This window comes from Onychomys torridus, chromosome 14 (genome assembly GCF_903995425.1).
Source record: "Onychomys torridus chromosome 14, mOncTor1.1, whole genome shotgun sequence".
NCBI lineage: Eukaryota > Metazoa > Chordata > Mammalia > Rodentia > Cricetidae > Onychomys > Onychomys torridus.
The window spans coordinates 3,411,349-3,435,552 of NC_050456.1; the positions used below are offsets into that span (position 1 = coordinate 3,411,349).

Below are 24,204 nucleotides of genomic sequence, written 5' to 3' on the forward strand. Positions count from 1 at the left end.
CTGGAACTTGCTTTGTAGACTAGGCTGGCCTCAAACTCACAGAGATCTGCCTGCCTCTGCCTCCCGAGTGCTGGGATTAAAGGTGTGCGCCACCATCCCCCGGCCATATTTTACTCTCTTTTATCCTTCAAGTGTTGAGAATCTGAATTGCAGTGTAAGGTCATTGAGAAGGCATGGATGGATTGGTAGGTAGAAACAGACACACATGCACATGTACACGCATAGAAGTACACAGCCACTCTCTTAGTGAGAATGTGCCTCTCTCAACATTTTTTATAATAGCTCAATCTGTTTTCTTGTCGAGAAGCTTCCTAAAAAAAAAAATACACCTTTTTACAATGTTTCACATGCCTAAAACATTATTCACACAGTTCGCTTATTATTCTTACTGAACATACTATGTGCTTGCAGAATCGGTTTGTTCTTGTGAAAAGTACCACTTTTTTTAAAGTTCTACTCAAGCGACCTTGTTGATGATGTCTTCCCCAACCAGGAAAACTGACAGGCTTTTTGTTACAATTGGGTGCATGTTTCTGTTAATGGGTTATGTGCTTTTCATGTGCTGAAGAACCAACAAATGCTTTAAGTGAAATTAAGAACTAGTCTCACTGAGAAATGTCTAAAGCAGCACACTGTAAGAACAATAGCTGTGTAGTGATGCATGCTCCAGAGGGGCAGTTCCCTTAGCAGCATGCACCAGGCAAGCTTTACTAGTCCCTGTGTGTATGTGACTATTTTCTATTCTCCTTCTTTGTTTCTGGAAACACTGATTAGGCAAAGCAGTAACTGGAAAGGTGGGCATGGGCTTTTGAAACCACTGCACAGAGCATGTGCCTTGTGTACAGGCCCTTTGCTAAAATCAAGGAAACAATGCTTTAAAACCAAAAATTTTACCAGGCCAAATGGATAAGGAATTGTTCTTTTTAACCAATTTTAGCATTTAATTATACCCATTGAACACATGTAACAACTAGCAAATAAAAATTGAAATGAGACTAATTATAAAAATACAGAGCATGATAGCCCTCCATTCACCCCCATTACACTGCCCAATCAGACAGCCTAACCAGACCCCTTTCTAGAACAGCATGGTAAAACTCAATTTGACTGTCAAATTTGATTATTTTATATTCTGCCAATGAGGGAGGCATTGAGCAATTAAAGGGCAGCAGCTATATTTTGTGGCCCCAAACAATTTGTTGGTGAGGTATCCATAGACTTTAGGAATCGTGTTATGAACACATTCTCTTCCAACTATATACTAATACAAAGGGAAAGGGTGACATCCTAGCAAAACACAGGTTTCCTCTGATCCTCGATTATTATTCAATAAGTCATCATTTGGGAGGCATTCTTGCCTTTTATCCAGTGACAACCGAATTCCCTTTATATCAGCATGTCATGTACATGACATATTTTCACATTTGTTTATCATACTGCTGTAAATAATAGGCAGGAAACTGCAACAAACCCATTTTAGAACTATTTGTTCAGGCAATGTTTTCCCACAATTAACTTTGATGGAAAATGTTAGTAGAAACATGATTTAAAAATTACAAAATGGCTAAAGGTCATGATTTTAAATTTGAGGAATTTAAAATTTTTAGATTGATGAGCATCTGGTAGTCGAACTGAATGAATGAAGTCTTTAGAATGTTACTGTCTCTAGAGATAACTCAAAACTGTTCTTTTTCCTTCTTTTGTCCTGGGAACTGAGGATGAATTTTCAGGATTAGATGGATTAGAGTTTAACTCTCTTTCCTTTTCATTTTTCTGTTGATTCATAGAGAAAGTCTCAATAACAGAGCTTGCAGTCTTACAGAGCTGGGCTGAGCCCATGCTCTCCTTTCTCCTATAAGCCTTGGGAGTGGCATGTGAGGCCTATTCACCATCATTAACAGAATGGTTCTCATATAGGAAGATTTTTATACCTAAAAGCAAAACCTTAAGACACACTGGGAAGTGATTCTGTCTGCCTCAGGAGTTTATTGTACTTGGTCTGATTCATGAGGGAGACAAAAGAAAGCCATGAAGGGCGTCTGGGCAGTTTTAGCAGCACAAGTGAAATACAACACCCAACAGGATGTCTCTTCTCCCTTTGAACTTGAGGCTTCCCGTAGACCAATGCTACTGACTCTATGTTAGTTATGTGGTGCCTGCCATCCAGGGTACTTAGTGAAGATAAGCTCCTACCTTGTGCTTTTAAGGGTGTTGGAGAACGAATCCTGCCTGACCTGACTGAGTGCTTTATCAAAGTCATTGTAAACCTTGGGGAAATAGACACATTTTGCTTGGGTCTCAAAGCAGTTTGTCCTTTTTTTTTTTTCCTATGATTGAATGTCAATAAATCTTCATCCCAGAAAACAGAGATTTTATCCATCTATATGTCAAGGCTAATTGGGATTTTAGGAATCATATTACAAATGAATTCTTAAATTAGGGTTTACAAATGCACCCCCATTTGTTCATTTATACTGGAAAAAATATATGTAAACTAAACTTTAAATTTAAACATTAAAAATAATAATGGAGGACCTCAGATGGGATACAAACTCTTACTGTCCAGCCTCCAGGGGAAAGCAGACCCAGAGGTCCTACTGGAATAGAGGGAATGTGCTGATATTAAATTTGAATGTCAATTAGTTGTAGCTCATCAAAAATGTGTCACTTTATGAAGCGATGAGACTCACTGAGATAGCTAACATCTTTCAATCTTCATCACGGCCCCTATCTCTCTAGTGTCTGTGCTAGAATAGTTATCCCAGGAACTACACCCCACTGATCCCACAACTTGTCATTTCTCAGATACTCTTCACTTCCTCCTTTGCTTTAGTCAAGTTAAAACTCATGCTTCTTCACATAAGTGGCTCCTCTTTTGGGCTTTCTTGTTCCTCGTTGTATCCAACTCTATCTAGTAGGCACCTAGCCCCTTTGCTGAATGCAGCTGTGGTAATTACATCACCATTCTGACTATACTGTTAGGTGATGTTCATGAAATTTACATTGGCCCTTAAAATTGTTCCAAAACATTTTTCTCTAGTAGATTCCCATCTCTAAACTCCTGAATAATTATGAATATTTTCCCTTTTCAAAACTTCAAAATTTTCTCTCCACTTTAATTCACAATGATCACTTCCTTATTTACTGAGGAAAAACCTAATCAGAAACATATTCCATCCTTTGTCAATCACTGTGTCCACCATAGACAGGCTGCCATCAGGACCAAGTGCTCTGCATTTCCCACTGTTAGTATAAAGTCGTCCATATCCATGGCCAAATTTCCCATCTTTAAGAGTAGCTCTTGTGACCTTCACATGTTCAAGGTCAATTCTATAGCCATTTTCTTCTGTTCTCACAGCATCATCAGTTTTCCTTTTATAGTAAGTCGCTGCAAGCATTCTGTAAATATGTTGCTATTTAACTAACATTACTTTTTAAAACACTCATTGGCCCATTCAACTCCCTCTGCTCATTGCTCCATGTATCTGCTCCCTCTAGAGCAAAATTCCTCAGAACAATCCAGTTGTGCAGTCTACTTTTCTACAATCCCTTGTAACTAGGCTTTCCCCACCAAACAGCATACTATTGTGGTCAGCAGTGGCTTTCCTGTTAGGAAGTTTAATGATCCATCAACAACTTTTGACAGAACTCCTTTACACAAATCCTGCTTCTGCTGGGTGGCCAGAGAGTGCAGGCAGGGTAGTGAGCCCCAGTGCTCTGTGTGGCTCCTCCTCAGAGCTTTGTTGTTAATGTAGGACTTCCTGAAGCTCCCACCCCTAAGTCTCATCTTAGCCTTCACTTGGCCCTGGATCATCTCAGCAGGGCTTAAAACTTTAAGCTTTTGGCTTCATGTCTATCCTGAACTCAAAATGTATCCAATTGCCTTCTTGATATATCCACTTGGATAGCCAAAGAACATCTTAGATTTGACATTTTCAAAGATCAACACTTGATCATCAGATTCAGTCTGATTCCACACTTCTTCCTGATTCAGTCAGCAGCAGCTCCTTCCTGAGCAGTACATGGCCCAGTCCTGAAGTGAGCATTTACTTTCTCCAAGCCCAATGGTGCTGGGTCAAGTTCCACTCAGCCACCTTTGTAACAACCCTAGATGTATCTCCCTCTCTCCATTCTCAACCCTTTCCTCTGTCACTCCACCTCACGCTTGCTCCTGGAGCCGCCAGTCATGGTTGGTCTCAGGCTCTCTGCTCTTGCCTTGCCCTAAATCTAGAAACAATCTTTTCTGTGATGGTTCCAGCTTCTTGTCTCATCATCTTCAGCTTTGCATGCAAATGTCATCTGTGAATGAAGCAATCTCTGACCACCCCTTATAAAATCATGAATCTAACTTCTGTAATATAAGCTGGCCCTATTCTTACTTTAGTCTTTATTAACAGAACAACTTTTATTGAACTCCTTTTGTTCATTCTGTTTAGGATTTAATCATTAGACTTCTCCAAAAGAACTCTCTTCAATGATGCAAACTGTTCTGCATCTGTGATTTCCAATATGGTAACAGATACATGGCTATCAAGCATCTGTAATAATTTAAATTTTAATTTAAATGTGTACATGTGGCCAATATAAGTTTCATTCAAGCATACCTTTTTAATGTTTATATTTTCAGACCAATGTAACTCTGCATCTAGCAGTTCTTCAGGCATGCAGGAGATGCCCACTGCATATCTGTGGAAGGACTTACTCATTTGCTTGTTTTTCTGGTTTGATTCACTCAAACATCATCACAAACAGTGGTATTTAGATGAAAAGGAAGTCCAGTTTGCAATTAACTCCTCATCCTAAATCCCATTACACAAAGGCCAACTGCAAAGCTATACAAGTTGTGCCTCTGAAGTGAGAGGTTATTAGTCCATGTTTACAGTTTGCAGCTTTTCCTCTGCTTCCTCCCACCTTCACTATCACAGTGAAAAGAAAGGCGGAATACAGAGGCCTGGCACTGGAGACGGAAGTGTGCGAGTGTCTTCTGTCACTACCCCAATCACGTACGTAACAAAGCAATAATTTTATTGTTGTTTCCATCTGTTTGCCCAGAGTCACTACCCCAATCACACAGGTAACAAAACAATAATGTTGTTTTAATCTTTTTACCCACTTGAAACTCTGTGTTGGCATTCAACACTCATCTTCAGAAAAAAAAAGAATGGGGAGCAGATATGAGGAGCACTAAGTGCAGTCTGGAGACAGGAGAATAGCAATGTGTTTAAAATCAACAGGGCAGTCTGACGTGAACAAGCTTCTTAACCTCACTCATCTGATGAGCCCTATTCATGTGAAGAGAAGATATGAACAGCAGGGAAGTCGCTCTGGACTGGAATCCCCATCTGTCTGTTAAGATGAAAGTCTCTTCAACTATCCTGGGCAGCTCTTAATAGTCCTGTGTAGGCAATTCAAAATCTGATGACCTCTCCTCAGTCTTCTAAACCTTCTGAATCAACACCCTGTCCCCAGACATAGGCCTTAAGTGGATGACATCACATGGTAAGTAAACACTTGACCACTAAGCTAACCTCCAGCTTTCTTGTTACTTTTTAAAATTTTGAAACAGTCTCTAGTTGTTGACTTTGAACTCACTTGGTGGTGAAAGCAGCCTTGGGATTTGTAGTTCCTATGTCTCAGCCTCCAGAGTAACTATTTACAGGCCTACATCACTAAGTCTGATGTGGATTTCTGTCTGTGCTATCTATCATTCTCCTTCCCCATGCTATGTGCCTCTTTATTAGCTTTTAATAAGTCACCGAGAGAGAGAAGATGCTAAGAGCAAATTGGTGCTCAGGGCCTAGGTTCTTCTAGAGGGGGGATTTATGCTCTCTAAATACAAGATGTCACTCTGGGACAGAGGAATATCAGTGGAAATATGAGAGAGAGAGAGAGAGAGAGAGAGAGAGAGAGAGAGAGAGAGAGAGAGAGAGAGAGAGAGAGAGGAAAATGCTGGCTCTCCCTGTTTGTAAGGTCTACTTTGTCATATGAACATAAATAAAAAGAGATTCTACTTAAAGTTCCTAGCTGCTCATACCTCTGGCTGTGTCTGATCATTTTATACTTTTGTTTCTTCCTTTGTAAATGGGGATCATAGTAAAACTGCTGATCTGATGGCCTTGTTAAAAAGAGGTGAATTGAGGAGTGAGTTGAGTTTACTCTGGATTAGAAGCCTTTATTATCAGTCCTAGTGTCCCCTGCTACTCTAGAGAGGGAATTTCTCCATGCTGTATTAACCGACCAAACACTTCTTTCCCTTTGAAGATGACCAAATGGGTTCTTCAAGTAGGTAGTTACTTAATGTCTCAAGAAAACTGAAAAGAACACCATCTACTATTTCTTAGTCCTTAACACCATAGGGCATGCTCATCTAATTTCTTTCATTTTTACTTTCTTTTTGTTTTCTGAGACTGGGTTTTATTGTGTATCCCTGGATTATCTGAACTGGCTACACCATGCAGGCAGCCTGGCCTTGAACTTGCTGTGATCTGCCTCTCCTTGCCCAGGCTTACAGGCAAGGTTGTGGGACAGTGGGATGCTCCTTCTCTCTGAATGTTTTCCACACTTCCTGGGATTGAAATGGGTAATTCAACCTGGGGGAATTGAAGTAGGATTACAGATTTGGACGAAAGCAGAGTTACTGTTCTTATCTTCTCTTCACCTCATAGGGGTCATCAAACAGATCCCTGGAAGAACCCACATACCCCAGAGGCAGCAATCCCACCTCCCAGGACCCTCCATGTTGTAACAGCACCAGAGTCTGTCTGACATGCAGGTATCTCTAGGACCAGACTAGACAAATAGATGTAGCTTGTGGAGTTTTCCATTTCCAGGGGATGAATGTTCAAAACATTTGGTGATCGATTCTGATGGCCTGAAAAGTTGGTTGAAATTGCCTTTCTACTTGCCAAATACCTGAGAGCACCCCTGGAGGCAGGGACAGTGTGAGTTGGACCAGAACCACTGGAAGGAAGAGCAGCCAGACTCCCCAGCATCCTTAGGCCATTACACTGGCTTGGCGCTGACTCTCTGTGAAGTCTGGTGCTCAGTGACTTACTCAAGTGCCTGCAGTCGTGTCTTTCCCTAATTGCTGAGCTCATTTTGCACCCTAGTGCCAAATAGTCCCCCAGAGACTACTGAGTAAAACAACAGGCAAAGTTCCAGTGACCATCACAGATCCTTAATGAAATGCAGCTTTTAAAAGTAGACGACCTTCCTGGAACGGCCCCAAAGAGCCGGACACTCCCGTTTCTGTAGGCACTTTGTGGGCCTGTCAGTAACTGAAATTAGCTTCATTTAATAAAAGATTCCTCTGCTGGCTACTTGGGCAATGAAGTGTGTTAGGAACTATCCTATGTGCCTCATTTAGATGATTACACCAGAGCAAAGAGGAGACTAATGTATATGACAGTGCTAGGGGGATATTTTAGACTAGAAATAACAGATGAGAAAGCTGCTTAGAGTAGATCCAGAAAACAGCAAACAAGTGAAAAGAGCTGACAACCTACTTTGAACCTGAGATAAGAGACTCAAAAAGGCCCACTGGATGTTACAGAGCACAAGTATGTGCTACAAAAGGCAGATCAGAGAGACTCACTGAAATACCACAGGTCAGAGTGGGAAGGAGGTTGGCTAAACACAGTAAATCCTGCCAGGTTCCCAGGGTCTGACTGTGTGCTGCTGCCTGGTCTTGGCCTGTCTGTTATTGCCTCAGTCAGTCCTTCCATCTTTCTCCTTTCAACCTTCATTTAAAATTGTACCACAATTCTGCCAAAGAGAAATTTACATATGTATGCACATACAAATAAAATCTCCTTGAAAGACTCCTGTAAATGTCCTTACTTTAATAGATTCAGAAAACTGCTTTGGAAAAGGTCATGAATTACGTTGGCCATAGCGTAATCCCAGTCTCAGCGGCATGCTTCCTCTCTTTTATTCCTTATTTTTATCTCAAGCAGCTCCAAGAGGCTTGTTTCCCCTACAGGGAAACTTTGGCATGTCTGTAGCCATGTTTACCAAGTGAAGAAGTCTGCTGTATGTAGGGGCTATCACTAGGCCGTACTGTTTGTATATGCTTGTCCAGCTAGACTGATTCTCTCTTATGCAAAATTCTGAGAGAGCTATGCCATGGACAGACAAAGGTATCCAAACACTGCAAACTCAGGTCGTTAAGGCATCAGTCAACAGTTGTTAATTATTTCTGATTTCCCCTATAAGTTATTTTGAAGAGTTTAAAAATTTGATAACTAGGACATGAGAAGTTGCTTACTGGCAGGACCCTTGCTCAGCATGTCCAGTCACTGGCATCTAACAGGTTGGTTTCAATACACAAATGTGTTCAGCATGATAGCACAGTCTCTAATTGCAGCTACGTACATGGCTGAGGCAGTAAAACCATGAGGTTGAATCCCATTGGGCTACATAGTGAGTTCAAGACCAACTTGACCAACTTAGCAAATATATCTCTCAAAAGAAGGGCTCTTGTTAAAATCTGAAATTAGGGCTACATGACAGAACATTTGCTTAGCTTCTAAAACACTGGGTTCTCTTCCCAGCACAGTAAAAACAAACCAAAACAACACAACACACAGGCATAGACTTAGATGACTCTGTTGTGATGCAGGCTGCTATGCCTGTGTTACACTTGTTATGACCCAGATCCAAAGCACTCTTGAGGCAGATGAAAGTGTCCAGACTGTTTAATATTGGCTAATGTTTGTTGAGTGCTTGCTAAATGGCACCTTTCCAGACTGACACATCTCAATGAGATGTCTTATCTAATCTCCATAAATCTCTGCAATAGATAGTTTTATTTGTATGTGAGGAAATTCAAGTGACTCAGGCTCACTAAAAGGTAAAGCACTTTGTGTAAGCTCACACAATTGGAAAGCCATCAGAAACAAGTCCTAGAAAAATGACTCAGTGGAGCCTGCTTTAAGAAATTAATTAGTTTAAGGCCAACCTGGTCTACATAGGGAATTCTAGACCATCCAGAACTACACAGTGAGACCCTGTCTAAAAAAAAATATTAGTAATGCATCTCAGCTAAGAAGAAAGTCAGGAAAAAGGGCTCTAGATTTGGAAGAGCTCCCTGGGTAGACGCAATGTAAACCTGCTCTTCTGTGGCATAGCAAACGTTGCCATCCTAATGAAGGGAGAGCAGAAGAGGCAGCCTGGGGTGGACTGAGGAGGGAGGTTTGATGTGGTAAGAAGTGTGCAGTGCATGTTGTTGCAGGAAAAGAATATGAAGCTGTGTGTTGAGGGGGTGTGCTCAGTCCTGGGTCATCAGTGGACAATAGCACAGCTTTGAAAACAAGTCCTGTTGAGAGCTTTTACCAAAGCAGAGTGAAGAGAAGTTTATCCTTTAGAGACCATATACATAGATTATACTAATCAATATGTCAAAATGCAAGCTTTGTAATAAAACACACATCACAGACTTCAGGATTCTTATCCTAAACATTTCCGTTTTACTTTCATTATTAAAATTATAGCTACTTTGCACAAACAATACCTTTATGCTAAGAAATCCCACACATTGAGAAGTGATACTGAGGGAAATAAGAATTTATATTCTGACTGAACCCATACAACTTCTGAGATGATCCAGTAATGAAGTCCTTGGAGGGGGAGTTTGAAAGATGGAATAAGCAATTATAAAGGAGGCCTTGGATTTTATGTCTGTATCCATTATTTCTCTAGGTACCTTTGAGAATGGATTTCACTGGTTCTAATAGAAATAAAGTGCATTAATACATAGGATTGAGTGACAGCTCTGATTTGTGGTACAACTTGTAAGTACTCAGCTTTCTTGGCTAGCTTGCACTGCTCTGTAATCTTACGTCTCTCTCTCGTGTGTGGAGGATCTCTCCTCGTGTCTGGGCTTTTGCTGATTCTTGAAGTGGGAGAAAAATCAATAAAGTGTTCATGGACTTCCACATTGACAGTATCAATTTTGGTGGAAGTAATGGTGAAAATTTTCTGGTAAGTTCTGCAAGCAAGAGGAAAGCCCCAGCAGGTAGCAGGCTGCTGTCCGAGTGGCCTCGGAAAAAGCCCAGACAGGACAACAGGACAGTCCCAGCGCACACGAGCTCTCCAGTTCCACACATGCTGACTGGCTAGCTTCACACAGCGCCTCACCAGTCCTCAGAGGTGGCTGTCCTCACTAAGATCATATCTAGGTTAGGTAATTGGAGACCTGGCACCTCCATTCTTGTCCCTTCCTCCTGTGTGCAGCCTTTGGAGCACATAGCAAACTGGAATAACCTGTGGAGCCCTCTGTGGAAGACGCAGTCAGCTGTGGAGCTGACATTTCTTCTGTTTTTTAGATTTCAGGATTCTCTTTTTCAGTGTGGTACTGGCATGCTTGGCTTCAGGCTTTTCTTCTTGTCTGATAGCTCAGTCCACTTAGTTGTCATCTTGAAAATGATAAAGAGCAATATCTTGCCTTTCTTGAGCAATGAAGACTATCTCATAACTTTTCATATTGTGTATTTAAGATGCACCCAGTTCTAAGTGCAGAGAAAGCTCATTTCTACAGAATTCTTTGTGCCAAGGTATCAAAAAAATCAAGTGCAGTGTACGGTATTCGACCCAGGAATGGTTTTGGGTTTTGTGAGCCAAAGAATATAGAAATGATTCTTGATTTGAAATTTGATGGAGAATCTTTGGACACAGTAGGTTAACCATCTAGCATTCTCAGAATCATGACAGCGGCCGGCATGAGAATTGCCACAGTTCCCAGTGATTTATTTGTGGCCACTGATCCCAGCATTAGAAGTGATGAACTGAAAATGTCTGTTGGGTAGACCTAGGGAGAGGAAGTTCCCCTCATTAAGAATAGTTACAATTAAGTGTTTCAAATGTTTATGGATATTTTCAAATACTGAAATTTCTTCAACATTTTGATAATGTAGTATTAGCTTTCATATAGGATTATAAAAGTACCTTGACACATGAATTCTGACCTTAACTTCTATGCATGGAAATAAAAGTATCCCAAAATTTAGTGTGCTTAAAATCATTCATCTCTTAGCATTCCAGGAGTGTCACATTTGAATTTTCACAAACCATTATCTCATAGATACTTAAAATGGCTATTTTGTATTAATTCTAGTTGAGAAAACAGAAATAAAAACACAGGAAAGTGAGTTTTTTAATCAATTAGACCCAACTGCAGATCATTCAACTCCAGACCTCATGTCCTTTCCTTCTATAAGGAGTCCATTGGTACTCAAAGCACATCCTCTGGTCCGAGAGCATCAGCAGTACCTGGGAACTTGGAAATTTTCCATTCCAAGTGAGAAATTCTGGGATAGGATAATAAACTGTCCATGGAAGTCAGATGCCTGATAGTTTGGGAACCTCTATATCAATTCATAGACGCTCTAGTCTATGAGACCATTGAGAAGAAAATGTCATTTGAGTGCAAGGAACCCATTCATTCCTGATAATTTCCTTGATTACTTATCAGCTGCACATGAGATGGTTGGTAATTCTTGGTCACATAGTTACAACTCACTTTCGTATTACTGACACCACCCTATGACATCACTTATAAAACTGCTAGACTGATTCTTTGGGTACTGACCCAGTTTGTGAAAGAAAACAGAAACAGTTATAATTCTTTGATATGGGTCTTGGATTGAAGATTTAGTTTCCAGTAGAATGTTGGGGGAGGGAGTTTTAGGGAAGTGATTGTATCATAAAAAATGACATAAGCAATTAATTAATTCATTGGTGAACTCAAAACTGAATGGATTATTGGGCATACAGATAATTAAGCCTGGCTGGAGAAGTGGAGCACTGAGAATGGTCTTGAGGGACATCTTTCTCCAGCACCTTTCTCCTGGTCTCTGAAGCAGGATGTACACAAGCGTTTGTGCTTTGCTGTGCCTCCACAACATTCTGTTTTTCCACATACCTGCAGCAACACTGCACATAAACATGAACTGAAATCTCAAAAACACCTCATTTTGTGGGTACTTGTCACAGTGATGGAGAAAGATTAACAGTGAAGCCAATCATTTTACTGATAGTAATCATCAAAAATAAAGAGCTACAGCCGTTTCTTATGGAACTTTTGAGAAAAGGAAGAAGAATATTTGTCTGAGCTAGTAGCAAACTCACAGTAAAACATATGTCAATATATTCCCTGGTAATATTATTACTTTCAATTTTCTTCAAAATTAAATGAATAGGAATCTGAAAAGGAAGTATAAAATTAAAATCTAAGCTATAGTTTTAGCATGGCTTTTGGCTGAGATTTTAAAAAGTATCTCAAAGAATAAAATATTGTACTGCATTTAATATAAGATACCATTGGTCATGACACAAAATAATCATGATCATTTTACATCCCATGCTAACAAAAATATGAATACATTGCTGGTCTGACACTGAATGCCACTAAATGTAAATGGTATCCCAATTTCAGACATGGTAAAGTATGAAAAAAGCACACATTAATATTAATGAAATATTATATACATTTGAATATAGATTGCAGTTGGCAAACTCCTTAGGGTGAACTCTGCTTATGCATTTTCATAAACAATGCTAATATAGCTTCAGTTACAGTAATTTTGGTCTTTAACATTAAGCAACATCATCCTAGGCTAAGGGTGGTTTTATGACATCAGTAACTAAACATCACAGGTAGAAAATATTCCTCTCTAGCCTGTTTTTTTAATTGTTATATAGTTAAGGGAACAGGCAATTGAGGAGAAGTAATGAAAAATAAGATGAAACACAGGGAATTCATTCACTTGATTAAATCTCTTGGTTGTCATAACAAAGTTATTCACAAATTTAAGATATGCTAGTTTTATGCTGATATTTTCCTTAATTAGCTACATTGTTTATTTACATTGGTTCTTCTTACATGTAAGTGGATTGTGCTGCATACATTTAAAATGTCTTATAATTCCACTTCCATGTCTTTGCAGGGGATTGTGCAGTTGTTTGAGAATTTAACACCAGGAGATGTCCCTGCACAAGTGTTGAACCCAAGCGCCGAAGTCTGACATCTTATTGCAGAAAACTCCATGTTAAGCAGAGAGTACTCCCTGCAGACTGGTATCTTAGCAAAGAAGCTTTTCTGATTTGGAGAATTTTATTCAGATAAGAAACCCATTGTTATGGAGATTTTATTTCATTTTCTATATTTTTACAATTCTGAATAAAGTTATAGATTGGAGATATTTTTAGTGCCCCTCTAAACCTGGGTGAAAAATACCTGAAGCTGGAAATAAAGAGATCAGGGTGTGTGCTGTTCTTCTTTGGCACCATTACTTTCACAAGGCACTCAACTTTTTAAAATTAGAAATGTAAATGACTGTTAAATTCTTGTTTAAAGATTACAGGAAAATAAAATCTAAGGCAATAAGAATAATAATAAGGGCATGCTTTAAACTTATCTTATCTAGTCATAAATGCCTACCAGGCATTTTGTTGTAGCATCAGTGATGACCACACTACTAAGATGAAATGGTTGTTCTTGCTTTAGTCATGAAATAATCTGTAAGAATTTGTGGTCATCTGAGTGCCCAGCGGCATTGACTTTGGGTTATTTTTTTCATTTCATTTTTTGGATAGTTTGTTGCTTGTCTATAGATGTATCATGGATTTGTTTTGATAACTGGAAACTACAATTCCACTGTCTTTATTTATCAGTCCTCACAATTTTCCTGCATTCCTTAGGATTTTATATACACAGAAGTATATTTTCTGCAAACAGAGAATTTATCTGTCTCCTTTCTCATACTTACGGCCAATGTTTCTTTTTCCTGTTTCCTGATTAGCCTCTCCAGTTCTAGGTTGAACATAAACGTCAAATGTGGCATCCTTGTGTTTTCTCCTGTCTTAAAGGGAAGGCCTTTAGTTTTTCACCATTGTATATGATTTTATCTGAGTTGCTGAGTTTGTTTTGTTTAGTTTTGTTTTTACCATAAAAGAAATGCATTTTTGGCATCTAGTGATCATATGGTTTTATCCTCTACTCTGCTGACATGGAGTATCACATTTATTTGACTGTACCGAACTACTTATGCATCTGTAGATAGATCCCACTTCACCATGATGTTTCACCATTTTAATATGCTGTTGACTTGAACTCCAAATTTTGACTTAGGCTTTTTTTCATGTTTCTTCACTGTGTTTAGATAGTTTGGTTGTTAAAATGCAGAACAGTAAAGAATTTGTTCTGTATCATATTAAAATCTCAAGAGTTAATTTTCTTTCTCAGTATAGCAAAACAAAATGCAAAGTATTTAAGTAGGCATGGACTAATGTATACTTACCACAAAGAAATAATTGTTTATTTTCTTTTAAAAGCATGATATCTGTCCAGTTGCCCCTAGATTTATTACAAAGCAGTCATACACACAGATAAGGAAATGTGAGATTCAGGCACTTCTCTTATTAAACCGACTTTAGTTTTGTTTGATTTTCTTTCTTTGACACAGTGTCTCATGTATCCAAGTCTGTCCTCTAACTCAGCACGTAACCTGGGGTGATCCTGCACTTCTGACCCTCTTCCCTCTACTCTGAGAGGTGGGTTCATAAGTATGGACTTCCATGCCTCAATTCTAAGGATTGAACCTAGGGTCTTGTGCATGTTAGGGAAGTACTCTAGCAAATGAGCTATAATCAGCAACTACAATGATTCACAATTGAACCAATAATCAACTACTATTTATCTAGAACCTTAAACTGCTTTCTGGGACTTCTTACCATTCTACTACATTGTTTATAGGAACTTACACAATCTACAAGGAAACTATAATATCTGTGCTGTGTATTTGGTCTTCCTATAGAGTACTTAAATGACAAGATTTAATTTAACTTTATGTTTAGAATGTTTGAAATGAGGTCAACAATAAAATTCAAGATTATGAACTTACAGCAGTAAGTTATTTATTCTTTTTAGATAATATTGCTCTTGATCCTCACTAAATTGTTTTTCTAGTTAAGAAACAACTTATCTGGACATAGTGGAATAGGATTATAATGACAGCTCATGTAGAAGGGTCACATATTTCAGTCCAGCATGGCACAAAGAGATACTATCACACTACACACACACACACACACACACACACACACACACACACACACACACATCCTCTGTAGTAATTATTCATGTTTAATTAAAGTTTAGTATTTACAGAACCAAATAATCATCTAGTCCTGTTTTTCTCAGTAAGGGTGAAAATGAATTTGTTGTACTAAGTAGAATCTCGCAGGTGCTAATAACTAGAGTAGGCATTTGTCCAGGGCTCAGAGTTACAAGGAAATCATAACTTCCTCCTTTAATTACTAGAGCGTTTATTTTTCAATACTTTTCACAAGAGAAACATTTAAAAGTCATAACTGTGAGGAATAATTTTAAAACTACATTTGTGTTAATTAAAATATTGTGAGAGATATATAGCTGTGGTTCAAAACAAAAAGGAAGTGGTAGTGATCAGAACAACAATGAAAACATAATAAATTCCTCCTTTACAGAGCAGAAAATATAGTAGATCTACACCATCAGCCTCACTCCTTTAAAAGCGAGTGTAGACAATGTGCCAGACACTGGGCTGGTTTCTGACAACACAGTGCAGAATCATACAAAGCAATCTTCTTCTCAAGATAGTTTGGTAGTGGGAAGCTTTGGAGAGTCAATGCTGATCCCTTTCCTCCAGGTTTTCTTGTTGCTGTGTTTGTTCTTACTTTTAAGACAGGTTCTCACTATGTAACTCTGGCTTATCTGAATTCACTATGTAGCCCAGGCTGGCCTCAAGCTCATCTGAGACCCTCCAGCCTCTGCTTCCAGAGTGCTGATATTTTAACTGCATGTACCACCCCTCCCAGCTTGTTTCCTTCAAATTTTACCCTAATATAAAGGAACACAACAGAAAAGTTTGGGGTCAGGTTAACCCTTCAGAAAATGTTGGTATTAACTGTTACAGACATTGTTCTCTTTACCCTTGTTGCCCAGGGGCTGATATTCTATCTTTAGAAGTCATGACAGGGATTTCTTAGTTACAGATAACTAATAAGACCCAACTGGTGGACAGACTTTTCTCAGAGACAAAAATGCACTTTCCTTTAGAAAAAAGGAAGAATCATACAATAAAGAAATCATATAAGTAAATGCAATCAAAATGAGAAGAAAATCAGAGATTTTAAAAATGGACAATTTAAGATAGATATAGGACCACTGGGGAGTAAGATGCAGTAAAAAGGGAGTCAGTTGTACCATAAGGTACTTATTCTGGCTCAGTCTGTTTTCAGCTCTGGATCTGTAAAATGCATAATGGAGGGCACTCTAACTTTGGCCATCCTCATGCATATTGGTACCAAGATACAATACACAGAGACATTATGGCAAGTGAGACAGCCAACACAGTCATCCCAAACAAATTTGTTTTCTTTGCACGTATTTGCTGTTTGGATTAGCACTCAACTTTTTTAGAGATTTATCCTTAAAGGGGCAACTAATAAGGAAATATTTGTTCTTCCTTATTGAACTGAAAATAATTCACAGTTATCTATGTGTCCATTTAAGCAGGTATTTGTCTAAAACCATACTTTCTCCCTATAATACTCACATTCCTAGTAGTAGGGAAGAGATTTACAAACAGGAGAAAAGTAACTCTCAATATGAGGAACAGTAGGAAAGCAATTATCTAAGATATGTTACATGATTTTTTCCTTTAAAAATTAAATAAATAAAAGTAATGCTACATTATCTGGGAAAAGTGTCTCTATCTCAGGAACTACAGATTTGTTATTAAAGTAAAACTTGTATATGGTTTTAAAATAATATACCTTTTATCAGACATGTCCATCATTTTTTCCAAAGGAAAAAGATTCTTATCTATATGGCATAAGCAATATGCCTATAAGAATTCACTAGAACACACCAAGGAAATCAGAGAACATGTACATCTATAATAGAAAGAAAAGCATGTTTGTTGTGCAAGTGAATTTGAACTAAAGAGCTTTTGTCTTCTGAGGTGATGATATCACAAAGCCAGAAACTCTGCGATGTAAAAAGTCAATTTTATTCTAGGACATGAATGGCACTGTTGCCATGCTAATCTTCCTAAACTATAATAGGAAGACAACTAGATACAAACCAGAATATTTAGGGAGGTAAATGGAAACTTTCAAGGTCACATTGGTTCTGGGCTTAGGGCAGAGCTTGCTTTTTAGGTTGGAACTTAATCTTGGCCTTGAATTTAAAGAAAAACAAACTTTCTAAATAAATATTTCTAAAACTCAATTAAAAACACTTTCAACTTTAGCACAAACAAAAGCCAACATTTATGTTGTAGTTTCATAGCTAAGACAAAAACGTGAAGAAAGAGGAGAGAAGAAAACAGCAGTTTAGGAATCCCCTTGATTGAAAATCACCTCTATGTTTTTACACTGAAATGTTTGTCATAGAACCAGACTTTCTTTTCTTAAAGTCAGACAGCTATTTAGATGTTTAAAATGAACAAAATCCATTGTTGTTTTGACTTGATCTTTCTTTTCCTTTCAAAAATATAAAATAAAGTACTGTAAAAAACTCAGTTGGATGTGCCAAGGAAGTAAATTTTCAGATGTCTGAAATGATAGTATCCTCAAATCGCTCTCAGATCAAATCATCCAATGTTTTACTTGGTGCAAGAATGAGTTTAGCCAAAATTGAAAAAGTTTAGTAGAACATTTGTTTTCACATAGTTTAGTTACAATTTTCTTTAGATTTGTACCCTATTTTCAACTTTTCCTTGGGACTCTCCACACTTCTGGCAAGGGGCACTGAGATCTCAATTTTAATCGGCTGTCTGTCAAATTGAAGAGAAATGCATCTGCCTAGAGCAAGCCAGTGGAAAGCCACTCAGGAGTCTCTAGAAAGGTGAGCAACAACCCCAGGTCCTACCCAGTTAGGGTGGTGATGTTTGTGGCCAAAGCAGCAACACCGTGAAGCCTCCCTGAGATGATGCATGTGGTTGTACAGAAGTGGGTGCTGGTGTTCATGTTATCACAGACAGCATTTGTGGGTGTTTGACCCCAATGTGACCTTCTGAATGCACATTCCAATTCTCTATTCTTTTGTATCTGATGACATAATTTTTTCCTTAGTGAAGAAAACTCCAGTACATAGATCATTCCATTTCAACTAAGAACAAATCCACAAACACTTCATTGTAATCCCAGTTATGAAATCTGTGACCTGTTCAGAACAGCTTCTCCCATACTCTGCATTCTAAGATCTTCTCTCCTCATTATGAATCTTCCTTATTTGTCCAAGAGTTGACCAAAGAGTAGTTATTAATACCTGATAACCCCCTATGTGGCAGCTTCTTTTAGGTAATACACACTAAAAGGAAGTACATGATCTCTTGAGTAGAAAAGGGTCCAGGAAGAGACAGATGTGCCAGGACTAGGGACTGATGAAGGGATAGCAGAACTATTTTAGAGTCAAATTTATTTGGGGATAGAAAGCAATAAATTATCTCCTATATAAATACAAATACATTAGTAGATTTGAAATACCAAAGATTTCATTCCTGTGCTTGATAAAACTGGGGTCTGAGGTCACCATATTAACAGCTCAGTACCCAGGATGAGCAGGATACTATAGGAAAGAAGCAGAAATTTAAGAAGTGGGGTCTAGTAGGAGGTTTTCCGGTCATTGAAGATGTGCTCTTGAAAAGAATTATACCATTCTAGTATTTTGTCTTCTCTTTTGTCCCCACCAATGAGATAAATAGTTGTACTCTGCCACTTACTTCTCACCATAATGTATGGCTTCATTATAGGTTCTCAAACAACAGACACACTGACCATAAACTCAAAAGCTGTTAGCACCAACAAACCTTCCCCATTGTATAAGTTCATCATCTCAGCGAATGTATTACAGCACCAGAAAGCTGACTGGAGCTACTGAAGGAAAAAGTGTTAGAACAGTGTTTCCTGTATCTATAACCAAAGGAGACCACATTACTATCATCTGTGATTCTACTTTTCAGTGTGACATTTGAGATTTGAAACTCACCTGTCCAAAATTTAACACAAAGACTAGTCCCTTCTACTTTTGAGAGATGGACATGTTGAACTCCACCTCTTGGCAAGAAGAAAGACTCAAAAGACCAGGGTTGCCCGACTCCTGAAGGAGCTGTGTGGATTTCTGTATTCCCAGATTTCTGTATTTCTCTCTACATGTTTTGTATCATTTGGATTTTTCTTTATCTGGGGGTAAAACTTTACTTTTCTTTATTTAAAGTAAACTAGTCACCAGCCTTGACTCAAATAAGGTTTATCTGCAGTGGAAAGACTGACTTTTATTTGAGGTGGATTCCATGAGAAACATCACCAGAAGAATCATAAAGAATGCAAGAATATGCCTCTGAATTCAATCTTACCACAGCTATGCATTATCTATTTTTATTGTTTCTGTGGAGTTGCCTGTTTTAATATGTTTTTGATAGACAACAAGGCACCAAGAGCCCTGGGTAAATAATAGATGTTAAAAATAGCCATTACCTAACAATGTTACTGGAATAATTAGAGTGCAGAAATGCTCTCACATGAGCAGCCAACTAAAAACAAAGGTTGGCATGAAGCTACTTCTTTGGTTCTTTTCAAATTAATATAGCAAACTCATTCCAAACTCATCTCTCCCACTTAAAACTACTTGAGTTGTTTTCCTTTGTTTGCTTTTGACTCCCCCAAAGCACACAACACCGCATGCCACCTTCTGCGCAGTTTTACAGTCTTTTGTTGTTTAGTAGGGATGCACAGTGCCAATGGATATTTATGTGCATGCGCTATGCAGATGCTTTGCTTTCATACTTAGAGTAAGGAAATTGTTCTTAAAGTCATGGAGTCATATTCTTCTATGCAATAAAACACAAAATTCATTTCTTTGCTGGGTAGCTGGCTGCTGCGGAACACAGCCAGAAAGTGCGTCCTTGCAATGCAACACAAGACCAGCAGACCAGGCCCCTTAGGATTGCTGTAGCATGATTGAGCCTGTATTTGAACCAGGAAACACTTTAACATTATTGCCAAATAGCTATTTCCAGCCCATGTACCATGGAATAAAACAACAATTACATTCTTCTTGCAAAAAGTCCAGTAGCTTCTCTAAACTTAGGACTTCTCAGATCAGCTAATACATTGTAAAGAGAAGCCATATCACTTAATTCTTTAAATGAAAACTAAGACTCCTAAAATGCAGGAAGGTCCTGACATGTCCACTGTCCACCACAGGAAATCATTTTGCTTTTATTCAACAAAAATTTCCCCAAAGACAGGAAACTGACAGCTGTAACTACCCTGCCAATCATTTTCAAACACTCCCCCAAATTAACTGAACTCATGCAAAAGGTATTGTGTATCTTAAAGAACTAAATGGTGTATGATGTCATAGCATTTCATGAAGTCTTGAAAGAGATACTTGCATTTTGCTGTCACTTTGTAACCCCCTAGGGGAGGGATGTGGCCTTCCAATGCGTCAAATCCAGCAGAAACCAGGACCATGTCTGGATCAAACTCTTTGGCCACAGGCATCACAACAGTCCTGTGTAGTGAAAAGGCAACAGTCACTCATAGGAAATCTGGGTATCTGCTTAGTAAAAATGACTTGGCACAACCACAGTTACTTCCCAGGAAGAGAAGGAGAAGGAAATGCTAACTGGATCAAAAGCTTACCATTTCCTTCAGGTGTGAACACTGTTGCTTTTGCATCCCAACACAGTCTTTTTCCTTTCATCTTTTTTCTCCAGATTGAACACCATACTCTACAGGTACATTCTACAACCTGTCACAGTACAGTGCATCTGTACTGTGTTATTCCATTGCCTATAAAAAAGAAAGCCCCACTTCTTCCAAAGGAGACTAATGTTCTACAGGAGAACTGAAACTTTAGGGAGAGCCTAGCTTGCTCTAGTTAGTAAGAAATTGGTATATATTTGAACTATAAATTTCTTTTGGGAAAAAGTTTGCTTTCCCAACTTAAAAAATATACTTAAAGATATTTGTCATGGTAGGGGGTGACTCTTGCAAAGGAAAAACACAAAATTCCCTTAATAGAATCCAGATTATGATGTTAAATGAGTCTAAGGCCAGACACACCAGGAATGCGGCAGTCTTGTCTCTGGCAGCAGCCCCTGCTGGCCCCACTTAGACACATCAGCACTCACCTCTCAGCCTCCTCAGGACTCCGAACCTTCCCATCCCTGTTAGTTTTGAGAGAAAATGACAGCAGGACCTCAGAAAAAAAATTTATGAGGGCTTCAAGCACAGAGCTTCAAGTCCATCATAAAGATTCAAATACCAAAGACTATTTACTAAAACAAGGAAACAGCTCACTGTTATGAATTTTGCTAGGAAGACTTCTGTCTGTGAGAAGAAATTGAAGCAAGTGTTCCAGGAGTAATCCTTCAGTAGAAAACTAATTAGGCTCTTTGAGTTTTCTTCAAACAATTTAGATTTTCACAATGATCACATACCTTTATGTAAAGAAATTTTGACTGAATGTCAGAAACAGGAAGTTGAAATTAGAAAATCACTGAGTGAAACTTATCAGAGATACATAAATCAACTCAACACTTTGTCTAGTAACTCTTCCCCTAGCATAAAATGCCAGCCATCCAATCATGTACACATTAGATTTCCACAGCAGTTCTCTCAGCAGCTGGAAAACCACAAGAAAACTATGCTACTACTCACTATGCATAGCTTACTTATGGTTTTTCTTCAATAATGTTATGAATCTTTAGTACAGATCCGTGATCTGAAGAGATACAAGATTCTTTCTTTCAATAATATCAGCTCTGACATGGTCATTTTCATAGAAATATCATGTAATCAATAATTCACTGATGGCCATGAATCAAATGCCCATGTGTTATTGAGACATTGGAATACTCTCTCAAATAATCCAGAATATTTTCTCAAGATCCTCTCTTTTTTTCGGTGGGCACTAGATACTTTCTAGCAAACAACTGTAAGACAATGAACATATTCACAGTGCTAATCATTTCTAAATTTGCAAACAAAGGGTTTTCTATAAAGCTCCATCTTAGGGAACTCAATCTATGCAGGTGAATTCACTCCAAAAATAATAAAATAACAGGAATTTTGGGGGAATAAAAACCTACCACACATCCCAGTAAGCTTTAGATGTAATCTTGTCACAGCCTGGAGACAGTGGAGAGAAAAGCCTTGATGGAGGAATTTCCTAGATTGGTCTAGGGGCATGTCTACTAAGGGGGGCTGTCTTGATTATTAATTGGTGCAGGATGACCCAGTCCCCATCGATGGCACCATCTCTAAGCAAATGGTCCTGGGGTTGAGCAATCCAGCCAGCAAGCAGCATTCTTCCTTAGTTTCTGCTACACTCCCTTGCCCAGAGGAAACGCTTCACAAAAAGACAACAAGCCTCCTTCTGGTTCCTGCCCTGACTTTCCTGAGGAAGGACAGTGGCCTGAAAGTCTAAGATGAAATAAAGCCTTTTCTCTCCAAGTTGTTTTGATCATGGTGTTTGTTACAACAAAGGAAGGGAACTAGAACATGACAATATCTGGTAGAATTTTCCCTTCAAAGCATACATTATTAAAACTCTAGTTCCTCTTCAAACCAATCCTTACCTTTAAAAATGATGCATTGTTAGAATTTTGTCCAGATGGCAACTGTTTGCTGAATAAACTAGTTGCGTATGACTAGAGAAAGTTTGTATAATGTTCTGATACAAAATCTTTTCCAAATTTGTTAAACTAGACAACCACATGGCAACAAGTGCTTACAAATAGTAACATTGGTCATGTTTTGTTCATTGACTTCATCTAATATACATTGTCCACTTTGTTGCAAACACTGCCGTGGCTAAAGCTTGTTCAATTTCAAACTGAACCTTAATTATTTTCATATGTTGTCACAAACTCTTCTTTGCTTAAATCTTATAAACAGTTAGAATTAATATTCCCCAGATCGTATTATTTTGGCAAATTAAAAAAATATTCTGTGTGCACAAGTGTTTTGTGGGCAAATATGTCCAGTCATCTCTACATGCCTGGTGCTCAAGAGGCCAGAAGAGAGCATTGGATCCCATGGAACCGGATGATTGTGAGACACTATGTTTATGGTAGGAATAGAACCCAGATCCTCTGGAACAGCGGCTAGTGCTCAGCCACTGAGCCATTCCTCCAGCCCCATATCTGGTAACTTTTAAAGAGACATCACAGAAATCTTTGAGCTCTTTTACTTATGTTGGCATGGATCTAGAATATCCACTACAGCCTGAGTCTCCTTTCCAAAACTCATATTGAGATCAAATACCATTGCTACAGTATGGATCATTGCCATTGCTGTGGGAGTGAGCTCCTGATGCAAGGATGAGTCTTCCAGTGAGTCTGTCCTATGCCTGTTTGTGTGTCCTTCCACCATGTTATGGCACTGCATGGTGGCCCATGCCAAACACCAGCACCACAATCCTGGACTTTGTAGCCTCCATAAGCATTTCCAAATAAATCTATGTTCTGTGTCAATTATCTAGCATTAGATAATCTGTCACAGAAACAAAAAATGGACTAAGACCATGTATGAAAGACCAAAAGACTGTTATGAAAATACTAAGTAGAAAAAGCAGTATAATTTTTCTTGAACAAATTCCTCAAAGGCGTTCATGAGATTTGTTGTTAAAGAGAAAAGCAAAACATACATGTTTGCTTGGGTTATCATACACTTCCTAATAACCATGACACCCCGATAGCAAAATCCTGTGATTGAATAGCTAGTGTTCTATTGTCGATAAAAAGAGCACAGAGGTCCTTGAAATGTGCTCAACTCTAGGACATTATCACCAGAAACATGAAGTAACTCAGGAGCACTGTGTGGTGGCAAAGAAATCATCAGAAGGGATGAGGATGTGCTCACCAGGCAGATTGGCCTAAAGCAGAAAAGTCAGGGATGGTTGAAACTGGAACAATTCCAGAAACACAAAAAGTGATGTTAACAGAAGATTATAACCTGCAAAAATCAGATAAGTAGTCATGAGTTCATAGTATAACAGAGATATAGCTGAATAGAGAGAAAACAGCTCTTCCTACAGAATATACTATCAACTAACAATTGTCCAAGAATCCAAGAACTTAAGGAAAGAGAAAATCACAATTTGAATAAGATGAAAAATAGCAGAAGGAAGCAAGATTTACAGATTCTATG

At 38.6% G+C, this 24,204-nt stretch overlaps 1 protein-coding gene across 9 annotated transcripts in view; it reads right to left on the bottom strand.

Annotated features, from left to right (window-relative positions):
* The window catches only part of Hdac9 (histone deacetylase 9), an 893,084-nt gene that overhangs the window by 79,557 nt on the left and 789,323 nt on the right, over positions 1-24,204 (bottom strand). For all 9 annotated transcript variants that reach the window (XR_004946518.1, XM_036205789.1, XM_036205785.1 and 6 more), the window contains one exon: positions 20,442-20,560. Coding sequence is in view for 8 of the 9 variants with exons in the window: in XM_036205789.1 (XP_036061682.1) it covers positions 20,442-20,560 (119 nt within the window). In the remaining variant the exon portion in view is untranslated. The remainder of the gene's footprint in view (positions 1-20,441; positions 20,561-24,204) is intronic.